Source organism: Atractosteus spatula, chromosome 18 (assembly GCF_055471065.1).
Source record: "Atractosteus spatula isolate fAtrSpa1 chromosome 18, fAtrSpa1.hap1, whole genome shotgun sequence".
Lineage (NCBI taxonomy): Eukaryota > Metazoa > Chordata > Actinopteri > Semionotiformes > Lepisosteidae > Atractosteus > Atractosteus spatula.
In genome coordinates, this window is record NC_142723.1 from 7,073,564 (window position 1) to 7,089,074 (window position 15,511).

Genomic DNA, 15,511 nt, shown 5'->3' on the forward strand with positions numbered 1-15,511 from the left:
TCGCCAGTCATATGGGTAAAAATGGCTGCTAATTTCTAATGCTTCTCTTCGATAGTGACAAATAAGCGCTGTTTCTCCTTTCGTTGATCACTCGCTGTCATGTTTTCCGAAGGTAAATTCGAACCGAAACGGATTTTTTAAATTTTTAATCGTGGAACGCTTAAAGGGACTCCGTACATCTGTCTTACCGGCAAGTGCTTGACTTTACAGTTGCTGTGATTATATTTTGTGGTTTTAGCTTCAGAAGTGTGTGTGTGTGCTTGAGTTCCCTCTATAACAGCAGTCGTGATTGTGGGCGAGCCGGGAAGGACATAAAACTGGGGAAATGTTCAACATTGGTTAGCACTGTCGGGTCAGGATCTGCTGGAGGTGATAAAGAGGGGATCGCGGACACTATTCCTGTCTGTGTTTATTTGGTGATTCGGCGCAACTGGCGGTGTCGTGTTGGGTCAATGTTGCACACACTGAAGGAGCTAACTCATATTGGAACACCTATATGGATCCTTATGTATAGACCTTCAGAACAGACTGTATGATCATTTGATAGTACCTTTTCCCCCATGTCATTCTTAAAAGTCAGAAAATGATTGGTTCCCCTGACCTGGTGGCTCTGACGAAAGATGACGATTATGGAGACACGTATGTAGATCCTTCTTTAATCCCGGAAGAGTTTTCTGTGCCTCTGTTCCCCCATGCTGGCAATGCCAATCCCTGGTCCAAGACTTCCTTTGCGAAATTCACCAAGGATTTTATCCTCATCTCCGAGTTTTCAGAGCAGGTCGGCCCGCAGCCGCTCATAACCATCCCAAATGACTCCAAGGTTTGTGGAACCTTTGATCTCAACTATTTCTCCCTCCGGATCATGTCCGTGGACTACCAAGCCTCGTTTGTGGGACACCCCCCCGGCTGTGGCTACCCAAAGCTCAACTTTGTGGAGGACTCGAAAGTCGTGCTCGGGGATTCGAAAGAAGGAGCCTTTGCCTACATCCATCACCTGACCCTGTACGACCTGGAAGCCCGCGGCTTCGTCAGGCCCTTCTGTATGGCCTACGTCTCGGCCGACGAGAGCAAGATAATGCGGCAGTTCCTGGAGCTCTCGTCCGAGTTCTCCAAGGCTTCGGAGTGCTTGAAAACGGGAAACCGGAAGGCATTCGCCAGCGAGCTGGAAAAGAAGCTGAAGGACCTGGAATACACCCGGACTGTTCTCCACAGGGAAACGGAGCTGCAGAAGAAGACCAACGGCTGCTACTCCACCCAAGCAATAGAGAAAGCGAACGAGCTAGCCAACGTAGAAAAATCCATCTACGAACACAAAGATCTTCTGAAGCAGATCTCCTCCTACCCGAACCGCAAAACTAAAGACCCTGAGTTTTTGCCCTATGAGCTTGACAACCCGACTGACTCCACCGAAGCAGACCAGGACTCAGTGTGTCATGACCCGAATCGTGAAGAATTGGCCGAAGACGCGAGCTGTGCGCGCAGAGCGTCTTACACCCCTCAGCTCATAAAAGCAAAGTCTGCGAAATGCTTTGACAAGCGCCTAAAAACTCTAGAGGAGCTCTGTGATTTGTACTTCTTCAATCAAACGATGGACCAGCTGACGCACATCGAGAAGATGTTCAGAGGAGACCTGTGCTACATCCACACCAGCCAGATCGAGCGAGCCCTGCTGAAGCAGCAGAAAATCACAGACTTCCTGTTTGAGGATTACAAAGAGTGGGACGAAGAAGAAGAAGAAGGAGCTGAGAAGCAGCCGTATGAGGAGAAGCTTACTCTGGTCAGCAACATGCCTCCTTCCTCCCCTGTCTTTCCAGGCGAGCCAATGAGCCTAGAGTCCTACACCTCCTGTGTAGAGACCGTTCCTATTAAAATGGAACAGGACATAAGTGAGGATGGATTGCATGACACCGAGCTGACAGAGTCCAGCCCCTGTGACATCACCCAGGACAATTTGGAAGAGTCCATGAATGCTGAAATGAAGGGAAGTGTGGGCAGTGGGGAAAGCATTGAAGTACTGGGGACTGAGAGGTCCTTCCCAGTTCAGGGACCCTTGATGAAATCCGAGAGTCTGGCAGTCCACCAAGGACAGAATCCGGAAGTGGACAGAAGGAAAGTGACGAGCAGGAGGACTAATAGCGAGGACAGCATCGAAGTCTTAAGCACCACGGAATCCGTCATACCCGAAGATCTGAGAGCATCGTACGCCGGCGCCGTTCACGAAGAGGACCCCACTGTGGAGGCCTGGGGCGGCGACTCTTACCAGCAGAGCTTCCCTGCTCCGAGTCGGCACTTGGACGTGCAGGAAGCCGGCCGTTCCGAAAACAAGGCTGCGATCCGGGTGGATTCCAGCTGCTGCCTGGGGCAGGAGGGCCGCGTGGGCGAGGAGCCCTCCACCGAGCTCGCGCAGGAGTGCTGTGCCAACGGGGTGGTCAAAGAGGAGCCCCCGTCGTGCCGGCAAGGGGACCCAGCTCTGCAGGTGGATTTCTGCCTGGCGGAGGAGGGCTTCTTGGAAGGCGCCCCAGCGGGGCACCCCGCTTCCGAGCTGAACCCCAACTATCTCTCCGACGAGGTGTCCAGGATGAACCTGGATGACGCCTCGGACAGCACCAGCTTCATGAGCGCCTCCACCAGCTCCGACAGGGCGTCGTCCCCATTCCTCCCTGGCAACCCCGTTACTGTGAAGCACAAGAAGAAGGCGGGGCAGAGCGCCTTGAGATTTATAAGACAATACCCGTTCGCCCAGCAGGCCATTTTCTGCCTGCTGAGCGGGAGGACTCTGGTGGTGCTGGGTGCTGATGAAGGAACCGTGCGCAAGCTGGTGAATGCCTTATCCATCTTTGTCCCCAATCTGGGCAAGTACGCCGAGGCTGTCAAACCCTGGGTAACCTCCCCCTTCCAAATAACAGACCTGCAGAACTGGAAGCTTATTGGCCTGCACAGGTAAGCCCTGTAGACCTCTACATACTTAGAAACAGTTGGCAAATAAGAGATAATAAATACAGAGTTCAATTTTGGTGGCGCAACCTTGTGTTTTTGAATAAGACAGTTATTATCTTCATGAAGGTCTGAATTTGAATTGTGGGAGTTGAGGGCGGCAGCGTCACAGAACTGGGTGTATTAAGATTGTCGTGTTTGAAATGCTCGGGACGTTTTACGCCTCTGGTTTAACACTGTACATTTGAAGTCGTTGAGTGTTTTAGTAACAGGTTCCGGTTCAGTGTGGACTCCTTTAGAGAAAGTATAAAAGGGAGTCGCTGACTCTGACCCCCGTGCCTGGAGTGGGAGCGCAGAGTGGGGACTGATGGGCCATGGGGCTCTCGCAGGGACCCCCGCGGCCTCACGGACGATCGGCTCCGAGTACTGATGGGGGGGCCGCGTTGCCCGAGACCTGTGAAAAGATGAGTGGCCGAAGGGTGAGAGGGTCAGCAGAGCTGCTACACTTTCTCATCCCCCCCCCCTCGTGGTCGTAGGGATTGTAGCTGAGACCTGATAAACACACATCTGGCTATTCCAAATTGGGAAGGAATTCCACCAAGAATCTGTGATTGTTTGGACGTTGGAACAAAAAAAGGATTCACCCTTCTTGTTTTTCATAGGCCGTTCCCTGCACACGGTTAACGTCAGGCCACGTTTGCATTTTTCTATATGAAGATCCTTCACATTTTCGACGGTTTGCAGTTCCAGACATAATTGCAAAGGCTCCACATTCTGCCTGATTAGAGTGTGGATTCCTCCACAGCCAGTAGCAGTGCCCTGCCAGTGTCTGTACTCCATTGCTTTTGAAACAACGCCTGCTGCTCATCATTAATTTATAATCTCATCTCTGCCCCTTTCTAGCTGCTGTGATTTTGACTGTGGCTTACATCTTGGAGAGGGGTTTCCATTTTTATAATAAATAGCACTTCCTAGAGCAACTTTTGCATCGCGTAAGGAATGCTTAATGCAGTGTCATATTTGCCGAGGCCTTAAGTAAATAAGAAAAGCAATTTTCATGGAGTATAAGTATTTAAAAGAATGATACTGACAAGATCAAAGGAATTACAAGAATTATAATTAAAATAAGGACAAGTATATGTTAAAAATGTAACAGAAGATTACTGTTGATAATGTCCCCCACATGGTACATGAGTGAGTGAATGAGGACATTGTTTGATGATAAAATGGCTGACTTTGTCCAGTTTGGACAACGTGTGAACGTGCGTACTTCAAAAACCACCTTTCAGTGCAAGAGAAGCCTCCCTTCGTACTTGCAAACCTGTCAGTACACCTCACAGGATTTTGTCTGACTTCCATTGAACGAGATGCATAAAGTTGAAAGTAGTTATGATTCGGTTGTCGGTCTCAAAGAGTTTCAGCATTTCTTGCTCACAGTCACACGATTATATTTTTTAATTTTATTCATACTGTATACTGAGCATGAAAAACAACATCTCTTGTAATGTGTTGATCAACAGAAGGTGCAGCAGTGAAAGTCATTGTTGGAAGCAGCACAGTCTGTTCTGCTATGACACATACTTTACACCAGGTTGCAAATGCCATTTTGCGTCCTATCCCTCTTATACAGTCTGCTCACTGGTCTCTGAGCCCTAGGTGCTACACATCATCTCCACTCATCCCACATGCATCTTTTAACAGGGCTCAACACTGGCATGTAGGGGATCCAACAGCTTATCTGCTGTGTTCTGATACTACAAGCAGGCCAGCAGAGCACGTATTGTCCTGCTGGAATGTTGACATATTTAGTCCACAGGCTAGGCAGCAAGTCAGATCCCAGGACTTGATCACCATCAATCAGTAAAAGTGGAAATCTGTAGCAACTTGACACTCCTACCGGACCATCACAGTTGGAGCTCCTCATTCATCCTGATAAGGTGTGAATACGAACACTGAGATGGTGTCATGATCACACAAGACTAATTAATGAAAATGACACCGAATACATTTAATCAACATACAAAATCCATCACATTTATTTCTCTAATAACAAGTGTAGTTTCCCTTGCAATTAGTTCCTTTCTATCAAGAATCCCATTATTTTTTTACAGAATTTCTGTAGTTCCAGTTATTTCTTTGTTCTTCCCACTGAATTGGAATCTCCATATGGCTCACAGCGACGAGCCCTGTAACCCCACACAGAGAATGGGGAAGTGGAGCCCGACCCCTCTTGCCCCCTCACTTTCGAGCATCGTGATTGCCAGCTCTTCCATTCCTCAGTTTGTTTCCAAAGCGTGCAGACTTCCCCTAGAAGCCTGACCTGCGTTCCCACTGAGAATGATGCCTGCAGAGAACCATTGGCCGGGGGTGGTGTGCGAGATTGCTCTGTGAGAATCTGACATGTCTCAGAGCTGCTTTCATAATCCGTGGGCTGCAATCTTAGGGCACATGTCTCGTTTTCTAAGAGGAAAGGCCAAATTCAGTACTTTTAATAATCAGCTTTCTAATAGCTACATCAGAGAGTTAACCTTTTGGATTCTTTTTGCCAGCAGGTTTCTATTTAAATCCTTAATCTTTTATTGGGGGACATGGTTTCTAAGCAGGATAAATACAGGATTTCTTTGCTCAGTGAAGCATGAGACAAGAGGAAGGTTAAAAGCTCGTTATGGGTTTGTGCATATATAATGTATGTGCTGAGCATCAAAAGAAACTTGTGAAGGAACTTTGCAACAAATTTGTGGTCATTAGGGAAATTATATCTCGTCTTTGGTAGAAGGTGCACTGACAATTTCTTGAAAAGGCATCATTAGGTCATGAGATTCGTTTGTTAAGCTGATTAACATTTTCATCAATGGGGAGTCTTCTGTGAAAGTCATAGGCTACTAGCAAGTGTGGCCACTGTTCAGAGCCATACAAGTTATATATCTGAAATGCAAGCTTTGACCAGGTTACAGATACCACCTTGTTAATCGGTTTTGTTCCTATTTATTGCTTTTCCATAATTTTTAAGGCACTTTACAAAAACTGAGAAAGAACTGAGAAATTAAAAGAAGGCAATAGGTTGCAAATTAATCTTGTGGGATGTTGTCCCATTCTGCTCATAAAGCGTGGACAGGCACATGCCAGGTCACTGGTCTCTGAGCCCTAGATGCTCCATGTCATCCCAGCTCATCCACCACATGTTCAGTGGTGCCTGGGTCTGGCGAGTCGGCCACAGAGTAACCCGTCACTTTGTCATTGCAAGCACACTGTTGTTACGTGAGCAGCATGAAGAGTATGTTGTCATCCCACAGAAAGGGCAGCAGGTGAGGTCTAGGACTTGATCTGTTGATCAACATCATCCAGTGCATCGGGGTGCCATCGATCTCTACAACTAAAGTTCTCCTGCCAGTCCTGCCCAGATTATCACGGTTGGACTTCCCTTGTCAATTAGTGTATCAGTCTACATGTCCGCTATACACCCACTACAGTCCATCACCATACTAAGACTCATCGCTAAAGGCGACTTCATCTGAGGTGTTGCTTCAACATGCCAGTAGCGTAAAATGCATGATGCATTGGGGCATATTGGTTTCTTTCTGCATTTCTTTCTTGATTTTCCCCAGGTTTCACATTCAGCAGGTTAAATCCCCTCATCACCTGTGCCCACTCCTCTCTCCATGTGGTGACTTTGTGTTCCTGCAACAAAGTCGCTCGAGTGTATCGCACTTAGTCAGGAATTTTGAATGAACTTTGTATTTTTCTACACGCGTACATGTGTAGAGAATTAAGTTTCTTATGATACTTCGTTTATAATCTTTTGTGTTCTTCTATTTCCATATCAAACTCACACTTTGTAAGATTTGGTGGTAAGAACATATCACTATTAAGTGATAAGGTTACTGAATAACGTGACTCATTGCCAGGAAGGACTAAGGTAAGCTAACCTAGTCTTTTGCTTCCCTCTGATTTGTCAGGATGGCCTCCCCCACAGGTTCCAGCATGTTGTATTCCCTGAATCGCTACAGCCGCTACATCAGCATCCTGGACACTGATCACAAGACCCTGCGTTCCCCCGTGTACAGAGGCTCACTGGTCAGCAGGCTGGCCGACCACCGGACGCAGATTAAGCGAGGCAGCACCTACTTCATGCACGTTCAGAGCATGCTGACCCAGCTGAGCTCCAGGGCCTTCCTCTATACCTTCTGCCATCACCTGCACCTTCCCATCAGCCCCGAGGAAGGGCAGGAGTCCGTGGCCTCGCGCAGGGCCAGCTTCCTGCACCACATCCTGGGCTGCAAGGAGGAGGATGCGAGGATCGTGCACTTCCTGTCTGAGCTCATCAAACAGTTCTACCTGCAGGGGCCGAGAAAGGGCGCCTTTGCATTTAACTACGTCACCAGCTTTTTGTACAAGATCTAGTTGAATTGGTTGGCAGTTGTGCAGTTCCTGGTCCTTCTCTCTCCCCGCCACGCCGAGAGGGGAGAGGTGAAATGAATGTAAATGAATGTTTGGGTTCTTGTTTCCCTCCTGCGTTTCTTGGGATGACCTGCTTCCTGCCATTGTCAGAGTTGACGTCTTTGGGTGGTTGCTGGAGCAGAAAATGGAGGTATTCGGCATTTTATGCATTTAAATAACGAATTCTGTTACAGTTGAAGTTCCCAATGCTATTTAATTCTTTTTTTTTCTTTTGCCATGTTGTAAAACTCTGAATCTGAATAATGTGTCCAAATATCAGCAGAACAGACTTTTGCTACTGCGGTTAACAGTACTATTTTAACATCTGCGAACTTTAGCAGCAATTAGTGACAATAAACATGTGGCCCTACTCATATTAAGTATACAAGTGGTGATATTTCTTATTACATATTGTTTTATATTGAAAAAAACAACAGTATAGAAAGCATAACTTGTCATACGTGAGAGACTATTGGAGAGTCATCTATAGGAAGGAGAACTTGGATTGTGGTGCATACTGAACCCTTCCAAAGGAGACCTAAGCATTTCTACACGAAACAGAACCAGAGACATTTTGGTTCACTTTTAAAAAAGAGCCTTTTGGCTTTTCAAATCCTACCAACAATTAAAAATTGCAACCCTAATAGCCTAGGATGGGTTCTTTTCAAGTTGCTGTTTGCCTCCACCCGTTGAATACCCAAGATTTCTTGGCTGGTGATTGTTGATTGGCAGGCAGGCCAAACTTTTAATTTAATCTGGATTTTATTCTGTTTTGAGTCATTGTGCTCTTTGGCTCTTTAGATGGCAAGTCGAGCAATGCAGTGTGTGGCCAGACTGATCGTGTCAACAGTGCATGTTGTTGGTTTTTTTTCCATGTCTTAATGCAGGGGTTAGGATTGAATTCCGAAAATATAAGAACTTTCTCGGATGAGATTTGCCCAGCCTCTTTCCTGAATTATTCTCTAGGACCCCGAGTTTCTGATTTATCCTTTCTGATTTAGACTACCAACCATTGAGCTTGTTTATTTCACACTCTCAGCTGTCCTGGAGGTGAAGCTCTTTTTTTATCCAATGACGAAGGAATCATTGCCAAAAAGCAGTCGTTATTTACTGTAGCTGTATTTTGCAGATCCTTCGCCCATCCTCAAGGTTTGATCTATGCTAATCGACCAACGCTGGCAAACACTGAAAGTCTCATAAAAGCCTACAGCAGCAACCTGCTACAGACGCAAATGATGAACAATTAGTTGACGTTCCTCTGCAGCTCCCCGCTTGAATCTCTGATGATAATATATGTATGCTGTGTTGTTTTCTTATGAAGGTGGATAGGCACCGAGTGTCAAACTCCGATTAGGATAGGTTAGGTGGAATGTATCTCACCGTCTAACCTAACTTGAGAAGCTCAGTCCTCTTAGAAGCAGTTACTTTAAGCAAGTGGCACACACTGCGTGTGCCTCTAGAATGGCAATCCTGTGTTGAACATGATGGACAAAGAGTTAAAAGATCAGCATGGCTGGGGTTTCATTTACAAAAATATCTGGCATGCCTTACATGTGTGCTTCTTTTCAGTGCCAAAGGGGGTTAAATTAAGCGCTTCAATGTTACTGTAACGTTTTGTTGTGTTTTTATTTTTCCTTAACACTCATACTAGAATTGGTCCAGTAGTGTGTGAAAATGGTCTAGCATGCACTGCAGAATAACTTCCTCCACTGAGGATGAAATTCAGGTTATATCACAATACATGACTAGGAGCACTACAAAAGCCATGATTGAATCTTCTTAATTTCTAAAGAGCATTGCGTGACGTATCATTAGATAAATGAGACTTTTATCTGACTATTGACAGTGATATAGGGTCAGTTATCATTATCTATGCAAAGCTTGTTTTTGTGCAAAGCAAACCAGTATTATTGCTTTATTAAATTTAGCAACAATACTTTTGCTCATCCTAGCCAAAAGGGATTCAACCTTATTAATACAGAGCAAACTGTTTTCTCTTTAACAAAATATAGTCTCCATTTCATAGCAAAAGTCTCCATTTCATATTATCTGTTCTAATAAGGACTAATGAGAATTATTTAAGACTCATCTCAAAATAATGGATCTGTCTGCTGCTATAATTTAAAATACAGCTGGAGAAATGTGAGAATTTTTCATATTTATTTTCGCCTTTTGGGGAAACATTTTTGTAATGAATGTGTCTGCAACGTGGTCATTTTTGTAACTGGAAATAAGACTATAACTGGGTGGCTTTGGGGAGTTTGCCTTCTAAAGAGTTGTGGCTGCTTTCAAAGACTTTTCAAAACTAACCAGCATTAGTAATTTCGTTCTTGTGTTTATTTGACAGAAACCCCTTAGAAAGTGTTGTGTTTGCTAACTAAATGTTGGCAACAGAAGACACAGGAGGCACATATTTTTATAATGTGTTAGTATTCTTTTTAAATTGTACATAATGGAATATTTTCAGTTTTGCAGAAGTATCCGTTGTAAAGCCATGTGTAACCAAAATATCGATTCTTGTTAAGTGAACATCCTGCATCAGAAAATCAGGGAGTCTTAAGGTCTGATTACCTCAGCTAAGCCATAGCGTCCCAGTCAATTTCAGTTCTGAACTGGAAAAAAAGGAAAAAAGGGGTTTTGTCATGTTGGGGTTCCCAACGTGTTCTGGTTTTAAACTGTACTCTTCCATCGCGGTCTGCCTAGGGCTGAACACGTCCTTCTTGGTCAACTAGCATCTTGAGAGAGAAAGCACAAAGAAAGATTTTAGACCCTGCACAGACACACACGGTCTGCACTATAGAAAACTCAGCAACTGTGGAGAAACCAGTATAAAATGAGAAGCCTATTGGTTATGCATGGAAAAAATAAGTGCTGCGAAGATGCACCAACACTGCATGCTCCAATGTATTTGAGATATTTTTGAAACTGCCCTGTCACCTCCCCCCTTGTGCCCCAGTAGTAACTTGAAATTGTTGTGGAACACATTCATTAAAGTAGGGCGTTTATATACTTCCGTCCATAGTTTGAAACATGCACAGGTACTTGGGTATGAGCATGGCTTTTCTTAATGCTGGTAGCTGTGTAGTATACCATAACATTGCTGTTGTATATGTACACTCTTAAAAATGTTTAATTTACTAGACTTGTGTCTTCCCTGGCATGCAGGTTACTGTTGGTAATTGACAGATTTTTTTTTTTATTTCACTATATAAATGTAAGTCGTTAATGGTTTGACCATTTTCTTTTAATACTACATACATCTCATTATGTAAGTCAGATAATTTAGTGCTCGACCTGGACATCGCTCACGTGGGTACGAAGGTTACAATAAAACAGAATCATTTCTCCCTTCGTCACAGAATGTATTAAGCGTGTTTGTGCGGAAAGTAGATGACTTTATAAGATGACCACCGTATTATAAATCTCGTTTCTAATAGTTTCAAAGTCAGAAAATCTGGATATAAACACTTGTACACCAGATGTTGTTCTTAGAAGGCAGCCAAATAGAACACCTTAGAGGCTCTAGTCAATGAAAATTGCTCCCAAAATACTTTTGAGTGTAACTGGCGCAAATCAGAAATCTAAAGGTGTTCTGTTAGAGTTCTGCAGAGCTTGACACTGGATACCCTGATCTACAAGCCATTATCTTGTCGGATATCCCGATATCTCCCTGTTGAGGTTGCTAATCCCAATCCTAGCCGCTCACAAACCTGCTGGTTTTCATTCCAGCCCAGTTTAATTACTTAATTGAAGCCTTAGTTGAACTAATATGCTGCTTCCTTGGAACATGTGCGAGTTATTTTTGTACTCAGGAGTTTGGAATTCCATGTTACTTATGAAATGCAATAGTAAAAATGCAAACTCCCACCATGTTTAAGACTTGAACATAATTAAAACAGTTGTAGTTCATCCTGTTATTGAGTCACTGAGGGGATGTGTAACCAAGAGCCAGGCTGGACCACAGTCCAGCAGAAGTGTGGGTCTCAGGAGCAGCAGTACAGGGATCACCTGCCTTGTATGAACATTTGAATTTCACGTTTGAACTTCCTCCTTTCGCTGTGGGGAAGTCATATTTTTGCTTAGTTCCGTCTTGGAAGAAGGCATCTTCCTTACTGGGCTGTTGTCGCAGTCATGTACCCAAGAGGATTTGAAAGTGAGCAGTTTTTAGTATTCACTGTAGAAGTACCGTCATGCTGTACACACAAAAGTCACAATAAGGCTGAACTGCTCATTTAATAAATAAATCAGTAATAAAAAGGATTGATCCATTAATTTCCTCCCATGCAAAACTTGCACTACATTTCACTAAAATGTATTATTAATCTACAGAAAACAGGTTGTTTTCGATGTACTGATATTGAATATTGAGTAATAGTCAGGCACATCTTTTTTTTCCCCCAAAGCATATTGGTTACTGGTGTTATGTGCCATATAAACTTTCCTTCTTCAATAAACTGATATGATGAATTATACTTGTAATTATATTTGCCAAGTTACGTTTCTCTTTAACTTATTTGCTTCAATAAAGGAAATCAACACCAAAAAGGGTGTTCTGAAGATTGCGAACACAACCCTCTGCTGTTGGTTCGTTTGTATGAAGGAACCATATGTGCATTTTTTCTTTAAACTGGAAATTCAGATGCCATGTACTTTTATTTCTAAGGCCTTAAACATTTTCCTCATGACAAAAGCATTTGTACAAAAACTGCCTAAGTTCCATGCAAACTGGAAGAGTATTGTGCAGTTTGAATCTCAGAGCCTAGAGTCTGTCCTCTACACTTAAGATTGTATTTTTTCCCTCAACTGAATACTTCTCCTTTACATTGACTGTAAACAGATTTATTAAATTAGCTAATTCATTGAATCTAACAAAGCATTAATATTACACCTCTTCCTAATCTTCCATTGCTGGTAATGTAAAGCAACAAGAATTGCACTATGATTTGTACTGTTTCATTGCCTGCATGTAACTCATTCTTTGTACATGTCAAATGATTTGACCTTTTTGTTTGAAAAAACTGTGAAGCCATTCTCTACACTATCCTCTCTTATCTGTAATGAGTGACAGAAGGTAAACCATCTATAACCAACCTTTAGTTGGTTGAAAAAGCTTTTAATCATGCAGATGTTTGGCATAATTATTTTATTTAAGTTTGCACACAAGTGTTTGATGGTTTAAAATGATTTTTGTTGCTTTTATTCATTTTGTTTCGTTTGCTCAAAGTCATTCAACTGCGAAACACCAGACTACGAAACCGTTAATTTAATAAAAGGTTCAAATCTGTCTGGTTGTATTTGTGTGGTTTCTCATGTCCGGTCTTTTCACATGATCCTTCACTCAAAATGTGGAAATAAAAAAGTAATCTCTTTAAAACCAGGAGTTTTAATAGTACTTAAGCAGCCTCATGTAAATCTGAAAAAACACAAAACATTGAATCCAAAGCATGTTGGAAACATCTTTCGTCCTAGGGTTACCTTTCATCATGCTTCCCCCCCCCAGTTATGACACTGTAATTAACATTTGAAGGCTAATTAAAATGACCTGAAAGCACCTGTACCTTAAATCATCAGTGTGAATGAGAAAGAAGGAAAAGCACTGGTATAGGGTAGAGAACTTCACCGCCAAACCATAACCCTTACTTTAAGGTTTCTCTAAGAAGACTGGTGCCACAGAATCTATATTTTGGAATGATGGTATGATATAAAATTATTATATGCCATTATTATTATTATATGGCAGTGCTTAGGACGCATATAGTTCCACAGCCCTTCCCCCCCCCACCTTGGCAGATCAGATCACAACCTTGTCCTTCTTAAAGCACTACACAAGCCTATTGTCCAGAGCCAACCTGCGACCATGAGGACTGTGATGAGATGGTCTCAGGGGGCTATGGAGGATCTACGTGGTGCTTTGGAGGCTCCAGACTGGGATGTGCTGTGCGAGCCACGTGCGGACGACATAGACAACATGGTGGATTGTGTTACTGACTACATTAACTTCTGCGTAGACAGCACCATCCCCACCAAAGACCTACACTGCTTTCCCAACAACAAACCCTGGATCACCAGCGACCTGAAGGCTCTTCTGAATGACAAGGAAGAGGAGGACAGGGAAGAGGTTAAGCTTGTACAGAGGGAACTAAAGCAGAAGTTAAGAGAGAGCAAGGACGCCTACAGTAGGAAGGTAGAGGACAAGCTGCAAAGGAATAGGGTGAGGGACGTATGGAGCAGCAAGAGAGAGATCACTGGCTTCAAACAGGCTGGGGGTGTATCAGAGGGGAACCTGGAGATGGCCAATGAGCTGAACCAGTTTTTTAACAGGTTTGATTCAGAGCCCTCTGTGGCTCAACACCCATCCCCCCCACAGCCACATGCTCCCTAAGCCCTCGCAGCTGCAACTGCCCAACACCTCCTCCATCCCCCCCACAATCACGGCCGCCTACAGCTACAACCCACAACAGCTACTCACCCCCCCCCATCCCCCGCAGCTGCCACTGTCCCAACACCTCCCCCATTAACACCTGCAGCACTGACAGCGCTATGAGCACCACCCCCCAGGCCAGGCTGACCAGGTGAAGAGGGAATTGAGGAGACTTCACCAGGGTAAGGCCACAGGACCAGATGACGTCTGTCCCAGCATTCTGAGGGCTTGTGCTGATCAGCTGAGTGGAGTGCTCCAGCAACTGTTCAACCCGAGCCTGCGCTTGGAGACAGTCCCTGTGCTCTGGAAGACATCATGCCTTATCCCAGTACCAAAGAAAGGATGCAATACATTTATATTTATACTTATATTGTGCAATACAACTTTTTGTGTACTGTTCTGGTTTGTTCTTTGTATGTTCTGGACTGTGAGTAACTCTTCTTAGTGCACTTCTCACTGTACTGATTGTATTTTATTATTATTACTGTATCATTCGTTACACTGTTTTGTGTTGACTGTGTTAAACTGCTGTTGCACTACAATTTCCCTCACGGGATCAATAAAGTATCTATCTAAAAATGTACGTTTCCGGTGTCATTTTGACATGAATTTTTACCAATTCACTCAAGTGAGCCAGTTTTGCATAAGCTCTGAGCCACCTCATTAGTGAGAGAATTGATTAGCTCAGGTGTAGAAGCAATTGAACCTTTTCAACTAAGAGAACAATTACAGAAATGGACCAATAGGTTCTGGAAATCAAAGAGAATGCTGCCTTCGTCACACCACCTTAGTAAATGAGAAAGTTGTGCGTGGACCACCCCAACAGACGCCGGAGAGCGGAGCACGAAATCTGTGCAGTGTGATATGCAGCAATCGAGCCCGAGGGACGAGTGCACTGATGGGGGCAGGAGTGTCCGTTTAAGAGCACAGCGAGTGCAGAGCCCTACCTCAACTGATCAAGGCCTGAGCGCTCTCCCATTGCCCCTGCTGATGTGCCCATGTGCCAGTAGAGCACCACCCCCCTCAGGCTGCCTGTGGAAAAGTAGTGCTATTCCCCCATTCTCACCCTCGAGCTCCATTGAACACTGAAGAAAACAAGACGACCACATGAACAGACATTCTGGCCCAGGCTCTCCGAGAGGAACAGGAAAGAATCCCATACGACAGCATTTGTAAACCAGTCCAAAGCAAGAGTCACAGGCTCCATTGCTTTCAATGGTGGCCACACCTGCTGCCTTCATTACATCAGTTAACATGTGAGCAGGGGCTCTATTGTGAACTTATGTGAGATATATAAATGCTAGGATGGCATTGTGACATAGTAGCTACCACTGCTACACAGTGCTGAGGGCCTGGATTCAATGCTGGACCTGGGGAATACATGCATGGAGTTTGCATGTTCTGCCCCAGTGGGCTTGAGTTGCCTCAGGTGCACAAGACACTGGAAGGTTAATTGGTTTCTGGAAAAAAATCAGCCCTGCCTGTGAGTGTGTGCCATACGATGAATTGGCATCCCACCCAGGGTGTACTCTGCCTTTTGCCCGTTGCTTGCAAAGAGGGCACAGGCTCCCCAGTGATCCAGAATTAGAATAGTGGTCAGAGAATGCACAGAGGGAAATGAAAGTCAGTGAGCCCTCTACAAAAACAGCTGGTCGTGAATAAGTTTGTTTTTATGCTAAGGTTACTTCAATTCAAATCAAACAGCACTGCTAGCTTTTA

General features: G+C 44.3%; 1 protein-coding gene across 1 annotated transcript; it reads left to right on the top strand.

The window, feature by feature from the left end:
* Window positions 1-22: 22 nt before the first annotated feature.
* smcr8a (Smith-Magenis syndrome chromosome region, candidate 8a) lies at window positions 23-12,655 on the top strand. Its single transcript, XM_088936936.1, has 2 exons — window positions 23-2,940; window positions 6,891-12,655. Exons 1-2 carry the CDS (start codon window positions 584-586, stop codon window positions 7,333-7,335), a joined length of 2,802 nt encoding a protein of 933 aa, XP_088793062.1. The 5' UTR covers window positions 23-583; the 3' UTR covers window positions 7,336-12,655.
* Window positions 12,656-15,511: the final 2,856 nt, after the last annotated feature.

Bases quoted from the DNA above. Each gene is read 5' to 3' on its own strand.
- smcr8a (XM_088936936.1), top strand. From the start codon at position 584: ATGATTGGTTCCCCTGACCTGGTGGCTCTGACGAAAGATGACGATTAT. The intron at 2,941-6,890 runs GTAAGCCCTGTA...CTGATTTGTCAG, and splicing joins AAGCTTATTGGCCTGCACAG to GATGGCCTCCCCCACAGGTT.